Source organism: Triticum urartu, chromosome 7, assembly GCF_003073215.2.
Source record: "Triticum urartu cultivar G1812 chromosome 7, Tu2.1, whole genome shotgun sequence".
Lineage (NCBI taxonomy): Eukaryota > Viridiplantae > Streptophyta > Magnoliopsida > Poales > Poaceae > Triticum > Triticum urartu.
Window position 1 is genome coordinate 46,157,329 of NC_053028.1, and position 25,547 is coordinate 46,182,875.

The following is a 25,547-nucleotide window of genomic DNA, read 5'->3' on the forward strand; positions in this document are numbered from 1 at the left end:
TTGTCCTCTTCAGTGTCAGACTGTTCTTCCTCTGCATCAACAATGTATATGACATCAGGGTTTACTGGATTTTGCTCTCGTAGTGCTTGAATCTGAGCTTTCTGTGACATTTTGCATACTTGTTTGTGTCCAAGAAACCAGGGCTCTCTACACTTGTAGCAAATTCCCTTTTCTCTAGCTTGTTGGATAATATTAGCTACAGGGGTTACAAGAGGAGCTGGTGTTTTACTAATTTCAGCAGTGTTCTGTCTCTTGTAATAGGTTGTGGAATTCTTGTAGTTGGTAGGGGTGGGACATGATTTCTCTATCCTCCTTGCAATCCACATTTCCCTTTGCATATTATCAGGCTGGTGACATTCCAGGTGACTCTGAATGTAGGGGTTTAACCCTGAGATGAAAATGTGCATGTAGTAGCTGTCTGGCACTGCAGGATTGTCTCTTCTCATGAGGTTCATGTTTTGCTCAAAAGCAGTAATGTATTGTGCCACGGTGCTGGTTTGAGTAAGGCTGTGAAAAGCTTTAACATTTTCACAGACAGAAGTTACTACAAACATGTCTGTCAGGTGGAAGCAAAACCTGTGCCAGGGCATGTTTGCTACCAGAAAACCTGTCCCTCTCCATCACTGTATTGCTTCTCCTTTCAAGTAAGATACAACAATTTCAGTTCTTTACTCCAAAGGAGTTCTGGAAGCTTCGAAGAATTGCTCTATGTTCTGTATCCAAGAGTCTGCATCAGTGTCTTCAAATTCAGAGATGTTGAGTTTGGCAGGTTTGACACTTAATATGTTCCTTCACACATCATTATGCAAGGGTCGTGCTCTTTGTGTCTCCTGGCGATGGCCTTCTTCCTGGATCTGTTCTACTGCTTGAATTGCTCCCTGGTTTGCTCCAATATTACTCTGAGGTGTGACCATTTCCACTTTGTTTGCTGAATGATTTGGATGTCTGTAAGGCCTTTTAGGTGTGCCATCCAAATTCAGTTCTTTTCCTGTTGCCTTGTTAGTGAGTACAGCAGATCCAGGTACTGTCACTCCTGTTCGTTCACCCTGGTTTGAAGCTGACAGTTGCTTGGGGCGGCCAGGAGGTATAGTACTCCCACAGCTGACTGAGGACTTGGATCTTCTTCCTCTTCCTCTGTTTTATCCTCTTCTGTTAATTTTCGCAGGCTCGCATGTATCTTCTTGAAGTTCCTGTCGATGCTGGCAAAATTCCTGTTGACAGTTTTAGTAAAGTCATAAAATTCCTTCTTATTGTCCTCTCTATTTTGCCTCAGGGCCTTGATGTCCAACTGCAGAGATTCTAATTCCAGAGATGCAGTGTCTCGTCCTCCTTCGCCATCGGGTCCAGGGGCGGATTGATCATTCAGGAGTTGAGTATTTGGCCGGAGTTGCTACTAGGCTGTGGAGGGAGGGATTCTACTCCGGTGTTCCGGAAACCTGATCTCGAGCCCCGAATTCTCTCGCCGCTGCTGCCACGAACGTCGTCCGCCACCGGGGAAAGAAGCACTGAAGGGAGGGTTGGGTGGGATTTGACACTGAAGAAAGGTTCTTCAGAAACCACTAACCGGTCCGATCCTGCTTCCGAGCTATCTACCGCCGCTGTCTCCTCCCTGCTTCGCGCCGCCGCCCAGCCTTCTCCAGATCCGATCTGGAGTCCGCTAAACGCCGCCTCCGAGGATTAAACCTTGCTCTGTATACCAATTGACAGGACCGAACTAGAGACGGTCGCTAAAATTTAGAAAACAGGGGGGAAATCACTCAATTTGGTGGCGTGTTGGGGGAATCGATTGCGGTGGATCTGAGCCACAAAACTAGGGTTTGCCAGTCGGAACACGGCGGCTTTAGGGGCCATGCCCAATTACATCCAGAATGCCCTCTCCACAAGCAGAGCTGAGGTAAAGTTCAAAAGAGAGGTTACAACCACTGGAATCGTTCATCTTGAGATCTACGGTTGAGCGCGAAGCGTTACGCCCACCGGCATCGTAGGATCGCAGATCGACAGTTGCTATGCTCTTGGGCAAACCCGCCGGCATTGTAGGATCGCAGATCGACAGTCGCTATGCTCTTGGGCAAACAAAACGGTACTGTTATGATTCTAACTGTTGTCGCTGGTATTCCTGTCCTGACACTTCGCCACAACGCTCGCCCTGCCGGGGCAGTGCGACCTGCCGACCATCCATGGCGGCCCCTACTGCTTCATCCCATGATCGCTAGCTTGTTCATGAAAACATCGTGTGAGTGAATAAGCAGCATGGCACATCCGTTGATGGCTGTTATGCTGACATAGTGACATGCGTAAGTGCGCGATAAAGAGAATAAAAAAAATACTTGACCAAGAACAGCACAATTTGAAAATTTAAGCTTATCAATCCTCAACAACAGCGATTCGATCACTGCCCTTCATCCCATGATCGCTAGCTTGTTCATGAAAACATCGTGTGAGTGAATAAGCAGCATGGCACATCCGTTGATGGCTGTTATGCTGACATAGTGACATGCGTAAGTGCGCGATAAAGAGAATAAAAAAAATACTTGACCAAGAACAGCACAATTTGAAAATTTAAGCTTATCAATCCTCAACAACAGCGATTCGATCACTGCCCTTCATCCCATGATCGCTAGCTTGTTCATGAAAACATCGTGTGAGTGAATAAGCAGCATGGCACATCCGTTGATGGCTGTTATGCTGACATAGTGACATGCGTAAGTGCACGATAAAGAGAATAAAAAAAATACTTGACCAAGAACAGCACAATTTGAAAATTTAAGCTTATCAATCCTCGACAACAGCGATTCGATCACTGCCGGCCGTACCATCCTCACTCATATACAGCCAGGGTTCTTCTCTTCAGAAACAAACTAACATTTCCCGACCTAGCTACTACTAATCCCCGAGAACTGTCTACAAGCGAGGTCGATCTCTTCCTCCGTCATCTCAATTGTATCATCGCTGTCATACTCAGCGTCGTCCGTCCCAGCCTTCCCGGGGCGCTCCTTGTCCTTCTTGTCACCACCGTCCATGTGCGCAAGCTCGGCCTGGTAGATTTTCTTGCATTTGGTTGCTAGTTTGGCCAGCTGCTCTTTGGACAGCGATGAGCCCTCTCTGTCCAGCCGCACTAGCTCGTCCACAACATGGGGGACGAAGCTCCACTGCTCCGCCACTCCGCTGATATCCTACAAAAAAGTAGATCATGATCATTGGTCAGCCACCCGAGAGTATACCGCATTTCCAATGAGAAACACAACAGATCTTCGTAAACATGTTTGGTACACTGGGTTTCACTGCTGGAAACATAATCACAAATTAACAATAAGTCAATGGCAATTTGACCCAGATCAACAATTGCCCTCTAGGCAAGCATCATTTTAATGTGTTCAGGTTACTTAAGGCTGGTACCTCAGTCCGCATGTGTACTAATACAAATCACCAAGATATTGAGTAGTACATTCTTTCTTTGTTGATGAAACTTGGAAGTAATAGAAAAGTAACTCGAAAGACCTGCATATATCTAAATAATGAGTGGTGTGCATTCCTTACATTGCCTTGCTCAAGGGATTCAATGGCATCCTGAAGACAAGTGATAACCCCTTCAGCAGCTATTGCCTTTAATTCGTTTGGCTCTGGCTGCAAGACAAGAAGCCAGGCAAGTCAATATAACAGCAATCATCATTCCCATTGCATTAACATATCTAGGACAAGTCGACCAAATAGTAAACAAAACTGTCTGCTGCTCTACAATTTGCTAGCAACAGTGATGCATCACCACTGTTTAGTTGTTCGTTCCATCATGACAGATAATATGCATTGCATTTTGTTATATTAGCCTAAGAAAATGCTAATCTCATTTACATTAGGTAAAATGGAAAAGTCTGATCAATTCGTGCAGATCATCTCTATGGTAGCCATACATTGATTGTAAAAGTACTTTATTACATACCAAACCTGAGGCTGAAATATTATTAAACAAAAAACTAAGACCATAAGGAGGCTTGAAAGTTGAAATATAATTTCATCACCATCACCTGATCATTTTATTATCCCCACAATTGCTCACCTTCTCTTCTTGGCTCTCCAACCAAGATATTGTCTTTGCAAAATCATCCATTGCCCATTGTTTAATTTTTGAAGGCGAAAATTGTTTGTTTATAGCATCTGAACGTCCTGCCTGTAGAAAAGAGACTATTATGAGGTCCTGTAGAAAGGAAGCATATTGAGATGCTTCTGGGACAAGTATTGCCTGTGTGTTGTTCCATTCATGAAAATCTAAACATAGACTGTGTTATAATTTAGATGTCATTACCTATTTAATGCCTCTGAGAAGTCATTTGTTTTCAAGGAACATCTTTTTTTTTGTGAGTGGTTTTCAAGAAACATCAATATCATCCCACAGTACATTATATTTTATCAAATGCATCTTAGCATATGCAGGTTGGAAGTTACTATCAACTATGGTCAGTTTATTCTGATGGTCAGTCTGGAACCTGGATCACGTACAACCTACCTTCGTTCCCTTGAAATTTTATGTGTTAATATCCTCCACCAGATATAGAAGATTGGAGGGGTTGCTCAAAAGCACATTCGTTTTAACTAATCTGAACAGTGGGAAATCCAATTAAAACATGTGCTTACACACTCTTCTCTCTTGCCGGGCCTCATTGCTTTTGCTTTGTTTCTTGCTTCCTTGTGGAAACATCCAAGTTCAGGTAAGATAAACCTACCAGCTAATAGTTACTACAGAGAAGAAATTGTTTATATGGCATATTAAACAGGCTTCTGGCAAAGCATGGTTCTTGACTGTTCACTAATTTATTTTGAACAGACCTTAGTGGCAGCAGAGGGCGGTGTCTTAGCATTAGTCTTCTCAGGTTGCTTTTCATGCTCTTTACGTGGCTTCTTCTGATCTACAACATGATGATAAAACAAAATTAAACAAATAGAACTTTATATTTAATTGGCTACTTCAAATTCAAAAGTACACAAGGAAAAAGTAGTAAAGTAACAGAGCTGCAAATATCATTTAAATTTTATAAATTAGTTAATGGGCATCAAATGGTTCTTTATTAAGCTTACCGAAACTAAATCCTAGTTCTTCCATTACCATAACCAAGTCTACAGCGATGTTTGGCATGTGTTACTAACTGAGCATCACTAAATTACTCCCATCAGTGGGAGTATGGGACAAAGTGTAGTTGCTCCCTCTTCCCATGGGGAGGGTAGCCCGAACCCATAACCAGGGAAATTACAAAAAACTAAGTTTTAGAAAGCACCTTCTTGAGCTATCTGAAAAGTGATAAAATGGTATCACACTGACATAGTCCACGGGCAAAGGATAAAAGTTCAAAGATCGAACTTTTTCACATTAATTTGCATATTGTCTAAATCACAAAGAAGTTATAGGGCAGAACCCAAATATGCCACATTGGTAAGAGAAAAACAATAATATGGTCTTAAGAGCACCTAATGAAAGAAATAAGCTCAAATAAACTATGTTGATAAAACTTTATCTTGGATGAAAGAATTTACCACCTTGACTGGAATCAACTGGCACTTTATTTTTGCGCCATGGATTTCCAGCATGCATAAGGTAAGGCTCAATATCAACGAGTTTTCTTTGGCTGTGAGATTCTGAGATCCATTCCTAGAACAAGTAAAAATGATAAGAAACTATCGTGTTGCTCCAGGAAAACCAAATCCAACTTATCTAATGTTAAGATGTATGACAAAGTAAGCTGGACTAAGGTTTCTGTTTATCCATATCGAGGCTAACTTTTTAAGTGTACCTATGAGCAGAGTACTAAGCTTGTTTGATATGCAGCTAATCTTGTCATAAATTTAATTGCTTAATTAGCATGGACAAGGCAATAGATATGGCTTGAAGAGAACCGAGGAGCCCAGTGTCTCCATGGAACTATTGAGAGAGCTAGTCTTCTTGTGGCACATAGTTGCTCTCAGACCATCGAAGACGTAGAAACATATAGTGCATGATGACATAGCTATATTAAGCATGGATCACTGGAGTGCAGATGAAACAGTACACATTCTGTATGTGACTCTTTCCTTTCTTTGCATTCCGAATGACATTTTGGTCAGTATGTTGCAGAAATAAGGGTATCTGAATCTATCAGTTGAATGCTTACAACAGCACGAATATGAAATCATGAACACATGCCATCATCAATTAGAAAGATTCATAACAGAGAAGCGAATAGCAAATGCCAAGGGGCTATGGACTACCTACTTTAATCTGTAAAATCAATCACATTATGCACGAATGAAGGGATGTCAAGTCAACCATAAACAAAACACTATAAGTCAAGTATTTCTCCCTTGATGATAAAGAATCTTTGAAGAAAAAACCAGCTACAATGATCACAACTAAAAGGAAAAAGAACCTTAGCTACGATGGTTCCATTCTCCGACTGGACTTGCCGAAACTTGGGGGTGTTGGCAAACGCGCAGACAAGAAGCGTGCAATCATCGGACCAATCGGGCCGGTACACCGCCCCCATATCCAGCGCCTGGGAGCGCAGCCTGCCCCTCTCGGGGTTCACGAACCCTGACAGCACAAAGACCACACCATCCTGCCCAACAAAACGCACGGAGTCATCGCCGCATCCAGCAATCCACACAGATCAACACGCATCCCATTGTATGCAGAGGGGGCTCCGGACAAGCACCAAGAGTTTGGAGAAATCCGGCCCTGCTTGAGCCCTCTTGTGGGTCTCCTCCGCGTGATTCTTCTTGCCTGGACTTCCCCCGCCTCCGCCTCCGCCGCCGCCGCCGTCGCCGGAGCCCATCCAGGAGGGTAGGCTCCTCTTGCCCTTGCCATTGCCCGGATCCGAGCTCGATTCCGGCATTACGGCGTGGATACGGAACCTGTCCCAGAACCACCCGGGTCAGAAAGGCTGGATCAACGGATTCCGGGCCGAATCGGCAGATTCAAATCGAGGTTTCGGGAGGTTGATACCTGAGATTTGGGCTACTGACGCCACGCCCTGATTCCCCCGAGCTCGCCGTCCACCATGGAGAGTTCCCTGCGAGTTTCGATTTGACTAGCCAAGACGAAGGGCTTCTCGAGGTCACAAGAAAAAAAAGAGAGAATACGGGCCGATCGAGCCTCCGTGACCCGTCTGGCCCAGGGTATTTTTGGGCCAGAAGAACTGAGCCATAAAGTTGGTACATGTGTTTTTTTCTATTCCCTCAAAAAAATGTGTTTTTTTCTAAGAAAGTATAGTTTTCCCCCAAATCACCCCTCGCGGATCAATATCCCCCTCAACTTTCATACCTGATAAATCACCCCCTCAAATGTCTAAAACCGGATCAATTACCCCCCTAAGGTGTTTTGGACAGAATTTTGGGTGGTTTTCACCCATACCATGCTGACTGGACTCGCTGAGTTGGCAAAGTGAAATTGAGGTGGTTTCTTAGAAGTGTGCGGATCAATCAGGTGTAGTTCGCCCTTTCTTGTCGGCTGCCCCTCTCATCCCCTCGAGTACACCGGCGTTGCCGCCTACCATCGCTAGTGGCGTCGACTACGCTGTCAGCAGTGCTCGCCGCCAGCATGACAGGAGAGGAGCCCCCTGATTCCTTCCTCTGCTCCTTTGTCATGGCAGGAGGCGCAGGTCATCGGAGAAGGTCTAGGGTTTTTGCAAAAACCGCTGCCCATGGCATCGGTTTTGGTTGCCATGGCAAGATTTTTGCGGTCTATTGTATGTGAATGGTTGCCATGGTAGCCATTTTGTGTGGCATGGGAGCCTAAAACAGGCAAGTTCTAGCAAAACTGATGAATTTTTGTAGTTATTATTAGCTGTATTCAGAAGATATGTATAATATTGAAAGAGGTCGATGCAAAGGGAATTTCAGTTACAAATTGCATTGGCTTGCTCCAGGAAAAACACTGACTGATTGGTTGCTGTTTTTACGTGATGATGCAACAGTTCATAACATGGACAATGCAACACCTCTTGAGGAATATGCAGAGATCTTTGTGGAGAAAGTGTTGATGCATAATTCAGATATGGCAATTTTGTGAAGAAGAGGTGATGGATTTGGATAACACTCATATGGTGCCAGTTGTAGTTGATGAAACCTATTGCACTCATAGAGGTATCAAGTTTTCTCCGATCAATGTGAAGGCTATAGACACAGAACAGGTGGATGAAACGATGTTAGAGGAGTATGCCGTTGTTGCATAACAAAAACATGTTGAGGCAGAAAAAGGTGCTGAAATGCAAGTGTCAGATGTTGTGGAACGGTTTAAACAAACTTCTGCATATGAAGAAAATCTTAGGATCATACAAAATACTCAAACCTCTATAAGTAAGTATGAAAGTCATGTGAAGATTAAAAAAGGTAGACCCACTAAACTATTACAAGAAGAAGGAAAAACCAGTTGAGATATCTGAATGAGAAACTTGCAACATCAGTTCCTGTCTCACATGCTAAAAAAGCAACACCAGTAGCTGCACATGCTCTCCCGAAACATCAACACAAGCAACTACAACAGCTAAAACATCAACAACAACACCAGGTCCTGCCGAAATAGCAGTACAAAAAATTATTTAACTTTACGAGTTTCATACCAAAATTCAGTACTATAGATCTTCATTTCACAATAACTGACAAAAACAGTGAGCAACTCTGGAAACATCATTACACATTCACTTCACAACATATCACTTCAGTTCAACATAACATGAAACATGAAACATATATTTTTCTCATACACCTAATTTTCATCAGTCACATCTTGTACACAACATGAAACATCACAGAGACAATGCAACAAAAGATAGCAAACTTGTACTTTAATTTGCTTCTCTAAAATTCCTTCTAAAAGGACATCCATTTCTTCAAAATGTATGGCCTTCAGATACATGACATAAACATCAACATCTACAATGTTGCACTTGGCCTCCATCAGAGATTGCTCCAACTGTGCATTATTGGGCTTTAGTTTCCTAACATCTATCAGGTGGTTAAGAACATCGCTCAGGTCACCTAGTAGCCTATTGACGAACTCATCAAGGTGGTCGTCATGCCACTTGAAGAACCGCCGGTCCACACCCTAGTCGACAAAAAAGAAGTCCAGCCACATGACCAATTGAAGAACTCAATCAGGAACATATTTTTTCAGCTCCACAAACCAGAAAATTGCTACAGTTGTAGTACCGTTGACCAGGATTATTCGGTATTAGGGGTTGTTTGGTTAGCGAGCTTTTAGAGAACCAGTTAGCTATAAATGTGTTTTAGATTCTAACCAACTAAAACTTTGTTTGGCTTATCTAACTAATTCTTGGATAAGGAAAATTTGGTTCTCGTAATACCCAAAATTTGCGTTTTTAGAAAAACGGCTGTGAGAAATTGAGCGGGTGGAGGGTGAAATTGAGCGGGTGGGGGTGAAATTGATCAGGTTGCTTTCTGCGAAAGTATTAAACCACCAGGTACTTATTTGAAACGTTCCAAAATAAAAAAATACGCACAAAAACCCCTCCTCCCTCGCCTCCCCATCTCTCCTACCACCCCGCTTCGCTCCTCCACCGAGCTCGCGCGATCCGGCTCGCCCCCTCGCCGCCTCGCCGCGCAGCGCCGCGAGGAGCCCCCGCCCCCGCCGACGCGGATCTCCGGTGCTCGGCCCGTCCCCGCCGCCCGATCGCCCCGCCGTCCGCCGCGCCGTCGCCGCCATGGTACGCGGATCTGAGCTCTTGCCCCCGCCCCTCCCGAATCTGTCTCCAGTTCGTTTTGCCTCAATTTTCGTGCTGCGCGCGCCGGGATCTGACCAGTGCTGTTGCCCTCTGCTTGTTGTTTCTGCAGCCGCTCAGGTTGGAGATCAAGGTGCGCCCCCGCTCGACCCCGTGCTGGATCTCGGTCCCGCTGTTCTGTTTTGGTTGCTGGTGTTGCTGTTGTTGTTCGCGTCGCGTGGGTTAGTTAGTTGGGCTTGGCCGGGAGCTGATTTGGTGTTCGTTTTTGTTGGTGTGATCAGAGGAAGTTCGCGCAGCGGTCCGAGAGGGTCAAGTCGGTGGATCTGCACCCCACGGAGCCATGGCAAGTGCTCGCGTTTTCCTGCTGTTCAGTACATTTCGGTCGCATTTGCACTGTCGGTGCTTGTCCTGTGATGTGCTACGGTTGATAACTTGGTTTTATGGTTTTTGCAATGGTGCAGGATCCTGGCGAGTTTGTACTCGGGGACTCTCTGCATCTGGGACTACCAGACGCAGGCAAGGCACTTGAGCTGTTTTTATCTTCAGTTTTGTTCCTGCTGTATGATGTTGAATCTCTTGAAGTAACTGTTAGGTACTTCAGTTCGTACTCATAACAATCGATCAAGTGCCAACACTACAGCTAAAAAAGTCAGACAAAGTACTCACACATGAATATAACATGATTAAGGCCTAATTGTTTCAACCCCTGAGGCTAGAGCTTGATTTCTGATGTATTTTCTGCTGTTCATGATCTGTATCCTTGCTCATTGGCCAGTCATGGAGAATTTCCCATGCCGTAATATTGATTATGTGCGGTAAGCTTGCGACAAGTAGAAAGTGCTGTAAGTAGTAAGAACTTCACCACCCAAGTATCACTCTTGTTAGATACTACTGATACCCTCTCGGCTGACACATATAGCTCGTTTTAGGCTCGTCACTGTAATCAAGGAGCAACTTCAAACTGCCATCACACTCTTCTTGCTCCTAAGTGCTCTAATTAATGCAAATTATTCCATTTTTGCACAAAATGACTCGATCCTGAAATCGTGTTGATAGTTTAAACACCAATTACTGCTGAAACCCATGATGTAACGTATCTCCTCTTTTGGGGCCAAGTCTAGACTCCAGTGAGCATTACTGCATTGTTATTGTATTTTGAAAATATGAAATGGTGACATAAGTACGTCTTGTACTATTTCGTTATCTAGACTAGATTTAGTTGATCTATTTAGGATACATTAAGCCAAACTAATCTTCTTGAAATCATGTGTGGTGCCTTAGAATATATGCTAATTAGGTTTTAACAAGATGAATTATGCACATACAGTTTAGTACTCCCTCTGTCCCAAAATAAGTGTCGCTAATTAGGTTGTACTAAATCAGCGACACTTACTTTGGGACGGAGGGAATATGTCAAAAGCTTTGCCTGGCTCCTCTCCTCGTTTTTGTTGCTCAATATTATTTACAAATATAATTCTTGACAAGTATATCTATGGAGTACTGCTGTATAAAAGTTTAAAAGCTGACTCCACAGAATTCGATTATTTAACATGTTTGTTTTTGTATATGTTGCAGACCATGGTGAAATCATTTGAAGTTTCAGAGCTGCCAGGTATACAACATACATATCTTCACATGTAAATAGAAGTTGTGCTGAAAGTGGAATCTGGAACCGACTTAACTGTATGATGTATATTTGAACATAATTTCAGTGCGGTCGGCAAAATTTGTGTCAAGGAAACAATGGGTTGTTGCCGGTGCAGATGATATGTTCATTCGTGTCTACAACTACAATACCATGGACAAAATTAAAGTTTTTGAGGCTCATACTGATTACATCAGATGTGTAGCAGTCCATCCAACTCTTCCATATGTGCTGTCATCATCTGATGACATGTTGATAAAGCTTTGGGACTGGGACAAAGGGTGGATGTGCACTCAAATCTTTGAGGGGCATTCACACTATGTCATGCAGGTTACTTTCAATCCAAAGGATACTAACACTTTTGCAAGTGCATCTCTCGACCGCACTACAAAGGTCTGTTTCACACCCCCTCACATGCAGCGACATGTTAGTATGAGCCATGACTCATGATGTGGTCTTGTTCATTAATGCTTCTTAATCTGAAATGGCAGATATGGAGTTTGGGTTCTCCAGATCCAAATTTTACTCTAGATGGACATCAAAAGGGTGTGAACTGTGTTGATTACTTTACTGGTGGTGACAGACCCTATTTGATTACTGGTTCTGATGACTCCACTGCAAAGGTCTGTGTTTTGTACCCGCTGTAGTATTTTGAATCTTCAGATGTTGGTTCAATCCTAAGATGGATAATTATGATAAACCAGGTCTGGGATTACCAAACCAAGAGCTGTGTTCAGACTCTTGAAGGCCATACACACAACATTTCTGCTGTTTGTTTCCATCCTGAGCTTCCTATAATCATTACTGGATCGGAAGATGGGACAGTTCGTATATGGCATTCGACAACTTACAGGTTGCTTTCTTTTCTGCATCAATGTGTTAGTGCAAACTCTGGATCTATCTTTCTTAGTTCTCATGTTGGTCACTTTACTTCTTACCCAGAGAAAATTTGATTACTGAAGCATTTCTTTAAAGTTTGGTTTAGAGATCTCTTGACTGTTTCTCAACAACCAGAATGTTACTAAACAACAGGCTTGACTCCCCTATGCAGGCACAATAAACTTTTAAGGCCCATGAGCATGACATCAATAGGCTTTTAGCGTTTGTTTGTACTCTTCTATGTTCAAACCCGTGGAATCTTATTAGTTTGCATGATGTGCTAACTTAAAGGGGTTAACTGTTTTGCCGGTTAACTGTTTTGCCATCTTCAACATTCTCATCCTAGCATTTGTATGAAAAAGATAACTGTCATCATCAGGGTAATAATTAATTGAATATATTAATCAGTTTGCTTATTTGATATTTTTTGTAATAGTTGGAAAATATGTCAGCCTCTGAGATAGCACATTACTTTTGTTTAATCCTACAAATTACACAAAGGTGAGAAGTTCTTAATTTTAGTTATTTTTTCACTTATTTTGTAGGCTTGAGAACACACTAAACTATGGCCTTGAGCGAGTCTGGGCTGTTGGATACATGAAGGGATCAAGAAGGTAATGAATGATCATCTGATTTCTAGTTTTCTACTTTGTTTAATTGTTGTCACCACCTATCCATTGGGCACTAGCTATCAAAATAATAATTTGCTATTAATTAGGAGGATTAAATTGTGGTATGTTTCTTCTATTTAGCGGATGTGTACTGGTGTTGTGTTTCATAAATTATTGTGAAGTTCTTGTTACAAGTTATTTATGCTTGCTTTTAAGACTACCCACAGTGGAAGTAACATAGGTAGTAACATCACACATATCTAGATAAAAATAGATGATGTGGCAAGCAATAAATGAAGAAAGAGAGGAAAGTGGTAACATAGCTAGTTACTAGTAGTATGAGTAACATCACACCAATGTTTTCGAGTCGATCAGTCGACGGGTCGCTCGGGGAGGGCGACTCTAGACTAGTCGTGACTAGTCTAGACTCACGGTCGACAAGTCGACATGGCGACGAGTCGACGTGAGTTAAGCAGCAGGCAGTCAGGGGAGGAGCACAAGTGCACAGCAGCAGCAGCAACCAGGGGAGGAGGGGAGGAGCACACCACCAGCAGCAGTAACCAGGGCCAACTGAGAGATGGGCCACTAGTTATGCACTTCCCTGTGGCCCAAAAGCCCATCTAGTAGCTATATACTCCTCCCGTGACCTAATCCACCATCCACACTCCCTCCTCCCTCACCACAGCCGCCACACATTCGCTGCCACTCTCTTGCCACCAGTCCACCACTCCTCCCAGCGATGGATCTCTCAACTCCCCCGCAGCAGCTCTCTTGCCACCGCTCCTCCTCCCAGCCCGCTCCTCTTGCCGCTTCAGCTTCAGCAGCAGCAGCAGCAGCGCGGCGGCAAGGGCGCAGCAGCAGCAGCGAGGCAGCATAGCAGCAGCATCAGCAGCACGGCGGCGGGAGAGTGCTCCAGATCCAGCGCTGCCTTGAGTCGTTCGACCCAAAAACCGCGACTAGGCGAGACTAGTCGCGCGAGTCGCTCGACTCATCCCAGGAGTCGAGTCGGGATGCTGAGTCGGCCCTGGAACTGCGACTAGTCGAGCGACTCGAAATCCATGCATCACACATATCAAGGCAAGATGAGTCTATAGTCTAATAAATGAAGTGTTGAATGTTACCACACATATGTTACTAGTCTATGTTACTATCCATTGTGGCTAGTCTAACAAATGGAGTGTTGAATGTTACCACACATATGCATGTTACTAGTCTATGTTACTATCCATTGTGGCTAGTCTAACAGACCTTGCGATGCATAACGTTGTTGGTTAAGCATGCAATTTCACACTGACAAAACCTAGCATTGTCAACTGATGGTTATTTACTAATGTTTCTATGCCTTCTTGTTCTGTTCACTTGTATGTTTCTTCCAATATGCCTATATTTCTAGATGTTAAGTTTTCACATTCTTATTTCCGCAACTAGTTCCTCTTGTTTCTCATGCCCACACTTTTTGGGCCTGGTTGTTCTACTCCCTGTTCTCCAATCATGAAACTAATAATACCATTTGCTTATGATGTAGAATGGTGATTGGTTATGATGAGGGAACTATTATGATTAAAATGGGTCGTGAAGTACCAGTAGCAAGTATGGATGCCAGTGGAAAAATCATCTGGGCAAAGCATAATGAGATACAGACTGTGAATATAAAGACTGTCGGTGCAAACTTTGAGGTTAGTTTGCCTGTTCTGTACACAAAATTAATCAAATTGAGAAGTTTGGCTGATCGATTATTATGTTTGAAACCAGGCTACAGATGGGGAAAGATTGCCCCTAGCTGTGAAGGAGTTAGGCAGCTGTGATCTTTACCCGCAGGTACTTTTGGATGGTACAATGCTCTTCATATTTAGCACTCGTTAGTATTGTTACAGCATACCTAAGTATCTGAACTCCTGCATAAGCTGCTCATCCATGTCTTGATATGCATAACAGCAGCTGTCCATTTCTGTAGCTTGTAATGACTGTTGACAATTAAATGGATAAGCTTAAAAAAACATATGAATTGCTTACTGTAATAGGGGTTATAACTTGAGTATGTTTATTTTTTTATACATAACTATCAACTTTGCACACATAAAAATAAGCCTATAGAGTTGTTATTGGTGCACTGAAGAATACTACAAGCTTTAGTTTTCTATGAACATCATTCCCATTTATGCATCTTCTATATTCATAGATAAATTTGTAGCAAATCAGCACCTTGAGTTTTGTTCCTTGATATGATACTAAGTTAAAAGTTTTTATTTTCTTTTTTTAGTTAACATTTGTTGTTTCATATATCTTGATTATTATATCTAACTATGGTTTAATTTTTTGTTTGCTTAGAACTTGAAGCATAACCCCAACGGCCGGTTTGTTGTTGTATGCGGAGATGGTGAATACATAATCTATACTGCACTGGCTTGGAGGAACAGATCATTTGGATCCGCGTTAGAGTTCGCTTGGTCATCAGAAGGAGAGTACGCAATCAGAGAAAGTACATCCAGAATAAAGATTTTCAATAAATCATTCCAGGTGGGTGGTATACTATTATTTTTGGCCTTTTTACCAGCAACTTGTGCAAGATCGATGTTGCCTGTCCCATTTCTTCCAAGATCACTTTGGGGCTGTTTGTGTTTTTAGTGTGTGATGTTTATATACTGCTTTAATCAGTGAATATTTCTGTCAAACACTTATATTAATTCAGTTTAGAGTTTTATATCATGTACTTTGTTTTATACTAATACTTGTGGTCGTATTTTGTCATATTTGGTGAAAGGAATTAGAGACAGTTGTAGGTTTACGGTTCAGTGTAGTTTAGTGTTGTGGTGTATTGTATCATATTGCAGTTCTTCAGCTCAAGGGAATGCTTTACTTATGTTCAAGTACTTAGCAATATTCATTGATCTAGAAATCATACAACTGTATGTTGAACTAATACATGACCTGGCATCTTTTATCTACCACGTTTGTATAAATTTTACGAACCGTTCTAATCCATATTATGAAAGCAATGCATCTCTTGACTTAAATGATCTGATTTCCAGGAGAAGAAAACTATCCGTCCTACATTCTCTGCAGAGCGTATCTTTGGTGGGGTACTTTTGGCAATGTGTTCCAGTGACTTTATTTGCTTTTATGACTGGGCTGATTGTAGAGTAATTCGCAGAATTGATGTGACTGTCAAGGTGAGTTCAGTATATCTTATTGTAATTATGAATATGTGGAGTCCACATTTCAATAACCTGTTTTCAACTGTGCTTGTAGAACGTCTACTGGGCTGATAGTGGTGACCTAGTTGCAATCGCAAGTGATACATCATTCTACATCCTGAAGTACAATGTATGTTATTGCATTTACTAAATGTTCATCTATAATTTTTCCTTGGTCCATGGGTTTTGAATATGTTCTTACATAACATCTTTTTCTAGAACATACATGAAATTTCGTTTATGATTTTTGTCCCTGCAGAGAGATGTTGTTGCTGCCTACTTGGAAGGTGGAAAGCCTGCTGACGAGGAAGGCGCTGAAGATGCTTTTGAGTTGCTTCATGAGGTCAATGAGCGGGTGCGAACTGGGATTTGGGTTGGAGACTGTTTTATTTATAACAACTCATCATGGCGCCTAAATTATTGCGTTGGTGGAGAGGTAAAGATTGTTTGCTCTGAACAAACATTTTTTTTGGTTTTCACGTTCTCTATATGGATATTTTGTGTGATACAACTTTATTTCCTTACATAGTTACACACTCTATTTACAGGTCACCACAATGTATCACTTGGATCGCCCTATGTATTTGATGGGATATCTTGCGAATCAAAGTCGAGTTTATCTTATTGATAAGGAGTTTAAGTGCGTTTGCTTGAATATACCCCAGTTCTTATGTATCACCTGTTGTTGCTTTCTTGCTTTCTGTAACTAATACATTGGCTCCTTGCAGTGTCATTGGGTATACATTACTTCTCAGTTTGATTGAATACAAGACACTTGTGATGCGTGGGGATTTGGAAAGTGCAAATGAGATCTTACCGTCCATACCAAAGACGCAATATAATAGGTTAGTGGCTGTCTTTGACACACAGGGATAGGTCCTGTTATTTTTTTGGGGGGTGGGGGTGGTGGGGGGTTACTCCGGCTTCTGAATAAACAAAAGCATTTTTGTTTAAAACAGTAACAAATCAAGATGGGTTCTTCAAATTTGTGCTCAGTTATGCTCCCATTTTGACCGTGTTTATGATGTCTGTCATATCTTGTAACTGTGATGCCATTTATCTCAATATCAAATCTGAAATATGCTCAGCTTGTAGGATCAGAAGTGTATGACGGCTTAATCCGTTATGTTCTAACTTAACTCTGGTCTCCCTTTTCATATGGCAGTGTTGCTCATTTCTTGGAGTCCAGAGGAATGTTGGAGGAGGCTCTTGAGATAGCCACTGATGCTGATTATAAGTTTGATTTGGCTGTGCAGCTTGGAAAATTAGAAATCGCGAAGGTACACAGCACATTGTCATGTGTTTTTTTCCTTCACAAGTTCACATCATAGAGAGCATGTGATGTAAGGTTCTATGCTGCTAAGTTTGGCTAAACTGGTCATCATTTGCGTGCAGGCTATTGCCGTAGAAGCACAAAGCGAATCAAAGTGGAAGCAGCTTGGTGAGCTCGCCATGTCCACCGGGAAGGTTGGTTCTTAAATGATTAAATCTTACGAAAGGTTGTTGATATGTGACTTCTAGAGTTAATGAATTATTGTTTACAAGTAGTTAAGTTTTCAGTGGGGTCTTATATTTTATTGTAAGCCTGAAATTCTAATTTTCTAACAATTTGTTCTGAATTGAAACATTTTATCTGGTTAAAATTCAGAAAAAAATCCAATCAAACATTCTTTTTGGAAAAAAAATACCGTTCCAAGATTTTCCCTCGCGAAAATGTCTTCATCAGTATTGCAGTCATATGGTGGCCATTAATTTAAATCGACATATATAATTGACTAATTTTGTAAATTTGCATTTGTATTAACTGTGCTAGCTCAGTGTTTTCAGTATTTCACAAATTACACATTGCAGCTTGAGGCATCAGAAGAGTGTCTTCTGCAAGCGAAGGACTTGAGTGGCTTGTTGCTACTATACTCATCTCTCGGAGATGCTGAAGGAGTCGAAAAGCTTGCTTCTCTAGCGAAAGAGCATGGAAAAAACAATGTTGCTTTCCTCTGTCTCTTTATGCTTGGTAAATTGGAAGATTGCATACAATTGCTTGTAGACAGGTGAGTCTTTTCTGCTGTGATGAACTAATTGCCATGCACTTCAGTTTAAAGCTAAACTACATCTTATGTACTCCGCAGCAATCGTATACCTGAAGCTGCATTAATGGCACGTTCTTATCTTCCCAGCAAAGTTTCAGAGATTGTAGCAATTTGGAGAAAAGACCTCAGCAAAGTAAAATTTTGATCTTATGCTCTCTTGCTGAGAAGTCTGTTTAAAGTACGAAAGTGTATTCAAGTGTTGTTGGCCTCGGCTTCTGTTCATTTGTTCCTTCTTTGCAGGTTAATCCAAAAGCTGCAGATTCTCTGGCAGATCCTGCTGAGTATCCAAATTTATTTGAGGACTGGCAGGTTGCACTTACTGTAGAACAGAATGTTGCTTCCCAGAGGTAAAAATTGCTGCATATTGTTTTTTTCCTTGTAGTGTAATAATATCAAATGTTAGCTTCTACTCCCTCCGTTCCTAAATATAAGTCTTTGGAGAGATTCCACTGTGGACCACATACGGAGCAAAATGAGTGAATCCTAAATATAAGTCTTTGGAGAGATTCCACTATGGACCACACACGGAGCAAAATGAGTGAATCTACACTAAAAAATGCATCTATATACATCCGTATGTGGTCTATAGTGGAATCTCTACAAACACTTATAATGGAATCTCTACAAAAACTTATAGTGGAATCCGTATGAGTATTTAGGAACGGAGGGAGAATTGCATTGGACATCTCATAATTTTCCTATTTAAAAAATCGTGTCCATCTCATAATTTTGAAGTAGGCAAATCTTTTGCAATAACATGTCTTTTATGTGCAGGGGGCACTATCCTTCTGCAGATGAGTACTTGAACCATGCTGAGAAGTCAGACACTACTCTTGTGGAAGCTTTCAAAAGGATGCAGGTCATTGAAGAAGAGGAACCAGTGGAAGCACTGGATGAAAATGGAGAGCCTGATGAAGAGGTATTGCATTTGCAGTATGCCTCTTGTTCTTGTTCAACTTATATTCTGTGGTGCTTTTAGGAAACTTATTATATGTCTTGATCACCATGGCATTGTTCTATTTGATTATTATTATTGCAATGCTATTTTATTAATTTCTGAAATAATAAAACAAATTTCCTCTTAGGTAATGGAAACGGAGGAGAACGTGGATGAAGCTGTCCAAGTTGATACGGATCAACCAGAAGAAACCGTTCTTGTAAATGGGAATGAGGGTGAGGAACAGTGGGGTACGAACAATGAAGGAACTTCGCCAGCCTAAAAGAATTGTTTGGCAAATGTAAAAATCCAAATTTTGTCTATGGTGATTCACTGGCTTTGCCTGCAAATTCTAGGATAGCCGAATCCTTCTAGAGCTGCTTACTTTTGGAAACAAATCCAGTTACCACAATATACACCATTGCTATTTATTAGGAGGTTTCATACATATATACTCCAACCCTACCTGAATTTAATCTCATGTTTCCTTGCAGTGCTAACCCAACATGATGAGTAGGCGCCAAGGGAACCACAGCTCAATGGTTAAACCTGTTGTTTTTCCGAGGGTAAACAATTGCAATCCCAACTTTATAATGGAACTTCGGAATGGGTTGATGCTTAGTAACCAATGAGCCACTTATTGCTTCTTGGCCAAATCCCACAAAATGAAATCCAAACTCTACAGTGGAAGGCTACTCTAATGGGGTCAATCTTGGCAGGCTGTCTTGCAGCAACATAGGCAATTCTTTGGTCTTGTACGGCACATTTTCGTACCCAATTTTTCATGTACTAAAATCGATGGGTTGGGTGCAGAGTTGGTTGTTGATGGAGAGCTTTTCAATAAATCGTTATACAGATGTGTAGTATATGTGATATTACAATAGCCATAACAACCTTGTAGGAGATGAAAATTTTCTATAGCCAATCACTGTAATTGTGTGTTACCATTCCATACATGTAGCGTTAATGATTGTGGCGCGAAAGGCTTGCCAGTGTATTCTTCCATAAGGCTTTGCTTGTTTGTGAATGCAGTATCCTGTTCCAGTTGCATGCTTTTCCCAGAATTCAAAGCTAATAGTGTCTGCTGCTGTTGGCTGAAAGCTCATTCTTGTTCTTTCGTCAGTTTAGACGGCACATGCTGGAACCTCTCTTCTTTAGAGAATTTCTCCTTTATCTCAGGGCCATCTGGCCATGGCTGGAGTAGCAGTGTGGGAAGTGCAAATCTTCTCCTTCATTCGTTGCCGTTGTGCATGTCGGATCTACCGACCGGCAAAGTGCATTGCGAGCGAAAAAGCTAATGAATATCGGATTCGGTGTGCTTTCTCTGATTAGTGATGGTGGTTGTCCACTCCCAAGTTCCAACCCCAAAGCGTCCAAGCGACTGGTTGTAGATTTGTTTCACAAGAGCTTCACGCAACAGAGACGATGTCGTTGTGCATGGCTCATCCAATGGTCCAATCATTTCCTATTTTACTGGCAAACGGAGAATTTGAGCCAATTTCACCTTACCCTAGACTACTTCTTGCGACACGCGCGCATTCCTCGCCTCCGTCTAATTCTTCCCTCGGGTGTGCATGAGTGCCGTGGTCAACAACATATCTTGTCGTTCTGAAAGGAGGTTGAAAAACGTTGGCGATTTTGCTTGAGAATATGTGCATACGGTCTAGGTATAGTCGTAGGGCCTTGAGTTTCCGACCAAAGTACTTCATAAGATTCGACCAAGTTTATAGGAAAGAATATAAATATTTATGGTAACAAATCTATATAATGTGAAAGTACGTTCAATAATGAATCTTATGAGTTTCCGACCTTTGTAATTGTACATGTTAATATTTTTGTCTATAAATTTTGTCAAAGTTTATAAAAGTTGACTTTGACCAAAGCTAATATGCGGAGTAAATAAAAACGGAGGGAGTATACCACAATTATGGCGCTTCTTAGCGACAAGTTCAAGTGCGCCATCGTCAGCAAATGTGATTCAATTGCCAAAAAAAAAAGAGACTAACCCGGGGCTAACCCTCCTATTTTAGGTAGATCATATAACGTGTACGTAGATCATATAAAAAATTGTAGGTAGATGCACACAGTATGTTTTCATTAAGAGTTAATTCCAGTTTTTACCTCCTATTTTGGCATTCTTAATGCGAGTTACTCCATTTAACAGTTTTTCTTCTAGATTACCCATTTAGCAATAGGTTTGCTAGTTTTTACCTCATCTAGCGATCTATCAGGTCCGTCCCGGTCATGAGGTACACGTGGTATGATTCGTCCCAATTTTTCTCTTGATGTTTTCCCCTAAGTCCTAACTGGTCGAATGGCTTAGTCAGACATGGTTTTTCTTTCTCAGGGTCATCAACTGTACATACTCGCCTCTTCGCCTTGATGAGTTTCTTCTTCAGGTCGCGCAACTCCTTGTTCATTGCTTCCACCTCATTCTTCTTCATCGTATTTGCTTCCTGGTGTTGGATCGTGCTAGACATAACTCCATGCACGTTTTGTCAAGAAAAATAATTACTAGAGGAGCTATCTACAACCTAAATTACTTTAAATGGTGTAAAGACTAGTAAAACTTTGCTAAATGGGGTAATCCGGATGATAGGTTGCTAAATGAGGTAATCAGCGTAAAAAATATTGAAGTAGGAGAAAAAACTGGAATTCATTATTTTTTTAACCGGGCTACCACCATTTCTATTAGTTTCTCAACGAAAACATCTACTTTTACATTAAAGGAAATGAGAAAGGAACAAAGTCAGTTCACAAACCCAATGTATGTGCGTGCTCATGATCCTATGCCTTATCAACATTTTGGGCCAGAGTGAACCAATAATATACTTTTCATATTAGTTTTGGTCTAAGATGAGTTTTTATTTATTTTTGCTATGATATATGGGCTATTGAAACGAAAATATCTCAGGGTGGTTTCTAGATCACCCGTCCACCCTGCTCGATACACCAATGCAGCAATCAACATAAATATACTACGGGGTGAAAACATAACAACAGAAAAGCCTACTACTTATTCCAATTAGCAACAATAGAGTAACAAGCATAGTAGACATCAACGACATCATCCAAAACGAAACAACTAACAAAAGGATGTAACAACCATCATTGAATTGATGCAGAGTTGCCAAGGGTCCTATCTCCATATATTCATCAAGTTCACAGCATCATCATGGAGCAACGTAGAACCCTTCTTGAAAGCATACATATTTACGGGCTTCTGAAGAGCTGGCCAAGAAAGCAAAGAGGAAAAAGCAACAAACAAAACTTCAAATGGGATCTTGATCAACTTATTCTAAAAGGTCGATTTATTCCTAGTTTTACATATAGCCTCCAACCGACCGTGTAAAACTCTTCACCACTAGAAAATACGAGTAACACCAAGAATAAAGCTTCAAATGTTATTTGTGCAAAGAGAAGTGCCAAAACATACGACATCGTTCTTCAGATAATCCTGGCCATATGATAGGGGAAAATCAAATGTTGTGAAAATTTAGTTTTATCAAGTAGGATTGCCCAACTAGTTTATCTTCCTCACGACTTCTCTACAACACAATATCTTGTGAAAGCTGCTAGAGAAAATATTAAAAGGAAGCTTAGCATTCTAGATCCAACTAAAGTGCACCCCTGAAATGGGTGAGTTTCAATTTCTTCCCAAGGTTCCACCAAACTCCACCAGGATCACTGGACATAGGCAACCCATTAACGATAAAACACATATCATTCCGCTACTCGAGGAAACTTATCACACAAAGATATTTGATTATTCAATGTGTCTTTACAAAGTCTAGAAACATTTTCACATTTCAAAAGGCTACCCACCATATAAAGCTCTGTGACTTTTAAAATGACCTTGCAACATGGGTGGGTGGGTGGAGGGGAGGGGGGGGGGGTCAGGGAAACAAGGTTTACATAAACAACAACCTGGCACTACTAGGAAAAACCCTATAGACAGACGCTTACTAGTAGCACACTATATTGACCCACGCTACTGCTAATTACTAGTAGCGTGCTATATTAGCCCCTCGCTACTAGTAAATATTACTGGCAGTGCATGATGAAAAAACGCGCTATTGGTAAATATCTCCTGTGGATAACGCATAGTAGTAACGTAGGTTGCAGAACCTGCGCTACTACTAGTTGAATAGCTATAGCGCGGTCAGACACCCCACGCTACTACTGAGGGACCGCCGCAGCACCCACCCCACCAATCTCTTCGTGAACCTCACCCCACCCCTCGATCGAACCCCTCTTCTCCCCCACGATCTCGTCGCCGCCACCACCACCCACGCTGGGACGAGACGGGTCGCCGCCGTGTCCCCCTTCTTCTTCTTATTCACCGGCTTGTCCCCCTTCTTCTCCAGGGACGCTGCCATCTCTCCTTTATCCTTCTTCTTCTTAGTACACTACAAAAAAAATACACTTCCGTGATGATACGTGTTTGTCACAGTAGTGTTGGAAATATGCCCTAGAGGCAATAATAAAATGATTATTATTATATTTCCTTGTTCATGATAATAGTCTATTGTTCATGCTATAATTGTGTTATCCGGAAATCATAATACATGTGTGAATACATAGACCACAACATGTCCCTAGTGAGCCTCTAGTTGACTAGCTTGTTGATCAATAGATGGTTACGGTTTCCTAACCATGGACATAGGATGTCATTGATAACGGGATCACATCATTAGGATAATGATGTGATGGACAAGACCCAATCCTAAGGATAGCACAAGATCGTGTAGTTCGTCTGCTAAAGCTTTTCTAATGTCGAGTATCCTTTCCTTAGACCATGAGATTGTGCAACTCCCGGATACTGTAAGGGTACTTTGGGTGTGCCAAACGTCACAACATAACTGGGTGGCTATAAAGGTACACTACGGGTATCCCCGAAAGTATCTGTTGGGTTGGCACGAATTGAGACTGGGATTTGTCACTCCGTAGACGGAGAGGTATCTCTGGGCCCACTCTATAGGACATCATCATAATGAGCTCAATGTGATCAAGGAGTTGTTCACGGGATGATGTGTTACGGGAACGAGTAAAGAGACTTGCCGTAACGAGATTGAACAAGGTATCGGTATACCGACGATCGAATCTTGGGCAAGTATCGTACCGATAGACAAAGGGAATTCTATACGGGATTGATTGAATCCTCGACATCGTGGTTCATCCGATGAGATTATCGTGGAGCATGTGGGAGCCAACATGGGCATCCAGATCCTGCTATTGGTTATTGACCGGAGAGTTGTCTCGGTCATGTCTACGTGTCTCCCGAACCCGTAGGGTCTACACACTTAAGGTTCGGTGATGCTAGAGTTGTAGAGATATTAGTATGCGGTTAACCGAAAGTTGCTCGGAGTCCCGGATGAGATCTCGGACATCACGAGGAGTTCCGGAATGGTCAGGAGGTAAAGATTTATATATAGGAAGTCCAGTTTCGGCCACCGGGAGAGTTTCGCGGGTCACCGGTATTGTACCGGGACCACCGGAAGGGTCCCGGGGGTCCACCGGGTGGGGCCACCTATCCCGGAGGGCCCCATGGGCTAAATTGGCATGGGAACCAGCCCCTGGTGGGCTGGTGCGCCCCACCCAAGGGCCCAAGGCGCCTAGGGTTGGAAACCCTAGGGGGCCGTTGCCCCCTGAGGGGGCATGCGCCCCCTGGTTGGAAACCCTAAGGGGGCCGTTGCCCCCCGAGGGGCCGCCCCCCCTCTAGATGGGATCTCCAAGGGGGCATGCGCCCTCCTAGCCCCTATATATAGTGGAGGGGCCGCACCCTAAGCCCTGGCGCCTCCCTCTCCCTCCCGTGACACCTCTTCCTCCTCCAGTAGCGCTTGGCGAAGCCCTGCTGGAATCCCGCTGCTTCCACCACCACGCCATCGTGCTGCTGGATCTCCATCAACTTCTCCTCCCCCCTTGCTGGATCAAGAAGGAGGATACGTCTCCGCTCCATACGTGTGTTAAACGCAGAGGTGCCGTCCGTTCGGCGCTAGGATCATCAGTGATTTGGATCATGACTAGTACGACTCCATCAATCCCGTTCTCTTGAACGCTTCCGCTCGCGATCTACAAGGGTATGTAGATGCACTCCTCTCTCTCTCGTTGCTAGATGACTCCATAGATTGATCTTGGTGATGCGTAGAAAATTTTAAATTTCTGCTACGATCCCCAACAGTGGCATCATGAGCTAGGTCTATGCATAGTTTCTATGCATGAGTAGAACACAAGTTGTTGTGGGCGTCGATTTTGTCAATTTACTTGCCGTTACTAGTCTTATCTTGATTTGGCGGCATCGTGGGATGAAGCGTCCCTGACCGACCTTACACGTACACTTACGTGAGACAGGTTCCACCGACTGACATGCACTAGTTGCATAAGGTGGCTAGCGGGTGTCTGTCTCTCCCACTTTAGTCGGATCGGATTCGATGAAAAGGGTCCTTTTGAAGGGTAAATAGAAATTGGCATATCACGTTGTGGTTTTGGCGTA

General features: G+C 42.4%; 2 protein-coding genes across 6 annotated transcripts; one reads left to right on the forward strand and one right to left on the reverse strand.

The window, feature by feature from the left end:
• Positions 1–2,714: 2,714 nt before the first annotated feature.
• Positions 2,715–7,127, reverse strand: LOC125522568 (DNA-repair protein XRCC1). Of its 2 annotated transcripts, none has more exons than XM_048687620.1 (8): positions 6,968–7,127; positions 6,678–6,876; positions 6,393–6,581; positions 5,524–5,638; positions 4,822–4,901; positions 4,055–4,165; positions 3,538–3,624; positions 2,715–3,173 (listed from the first exon to the last, which is right to left on the reverse strand). In XM_048687620.1, the coding sequence occupies exons 2-8, from the start codon at positions 6,855–6,857 to the stop codon at positions 2,874–2,876; spliced, it is 1,062 nt and encodes a 353-aa protein (XP_048543577.1). In that variant the 5' UTR covers positions 6,858–6,876; positions 6,968–7,127; the 3' UTR covers positions 2,715–2,873. The 2 variants fall into 2 exon arrangements, with proteins under 2 accessions (XP_048543577.1, XP_048543578.1); XM_048687621.1 differs by having other exon boundaries at positions 5,527–5,638; positions 6,968–7,126.
• Positions 7,128–9,470: 2,343 nt separating this feature from the next.
• On the forward strand, positions 9,471–20,102 carry LOC125524637 (coatomer subunit beta'-1). 4 transcript variants are annotated; one of them, XM_048689674.1, is made up of 25 exons: positions 9,471–9,686; positions 9,814–9,834; positions 9,983–10,044; positions 10,163–10,217; positions 11,277–11,313; positions 11,414–11,739; positions 11,838–11,969; positions 12,051–12,199; positions 12,771–12,839; positions 14,362–14,512; positions 14,589–14,654; positions 15,165–15,353; positions 15,866–16,006; positions 16,086–16,160; positions 16,290–16,466; positions 16,579–16,670; positions 16,759–16,875; positions 17,196–17,310; positions 17,426–17,497; positions 17,882–18,078; positions 18,157–18,250; positions 18,358–18,464; positions 18,892–19,036; positions 19,203–19,379; positions 19,549–20,102. In XM_048689674.1, exons 1-24 carry the CDS (start codon positions 9,684–9,686, stop codon positions 19,335–19,337), a joined length of 2,727 nt encoding a protein of 908 aa, XP_048545631.1. In that variant the 5' UTR covers positions 9,471–9,683; the 3' UTR covers positions 19,338–19,379; positions 19,549–20,102. The 4 variants fall into 4 exon arrangements, with proteins under 4 accessions (XP_048545631.1, XP_048545630.1, XP_048545632.1 ...); XM_048689673.1 differs by having other exon boundaries at positions 19,203–19,355; XM_048689675.1 differs by having other exon boundaries at positions 19,203–19,305.
• Positions 20,103–25,547: the final 5,445 nt, after the last annotated feature.

What these genes read in the sequence shown, in the direction of transcription:
- LOC125524637 (XM_048689674.1), top strand. An exon ending in TGAAGTTTCAGAGCTGCCAG is followed by an intron (nt 11,314 to 11,413) that starts GTATACAACATA and finishes ACATAATTTCAG; the next exon opens with TGCGGTCGGCAAAATTTGTG. An exon ending in TGGCATTCGACAACTTACAG is followed by an intron (nt 12,200 to 12,770) that starts GTTGCTTTCTTT and finishes CTTATTTTGTAG; the next exon opens with GCTTGAGAACACACTAAACT.
- LOC125522568 (XM_048687620.1), bottom strand. Translation starts at nt 6,857, where the DNA reads ATGCCGGAATCGAGCTCGGATCCGGGCAATGGCAAGGGCAAGAGGAGC. An exon ending in TGGAGAGCCAAGAAGAGAAG is followed by an intron (nt 3,625 to 4,054) that starts GTGAGCAATTGT and finishes CTTGTCTTGCAG; the next exon opens with CCAGAGCCAAACGAATTAAA. An exon ending in AATCCCTTGAGCAAGGCAAT is followed by an intron (nt 3,174 to 3,537) that starts GTAAGGAATGCA and finishes ACTTTTTTGTAG; the next exon opens with GATATCAGCGGAGTGGCGGA.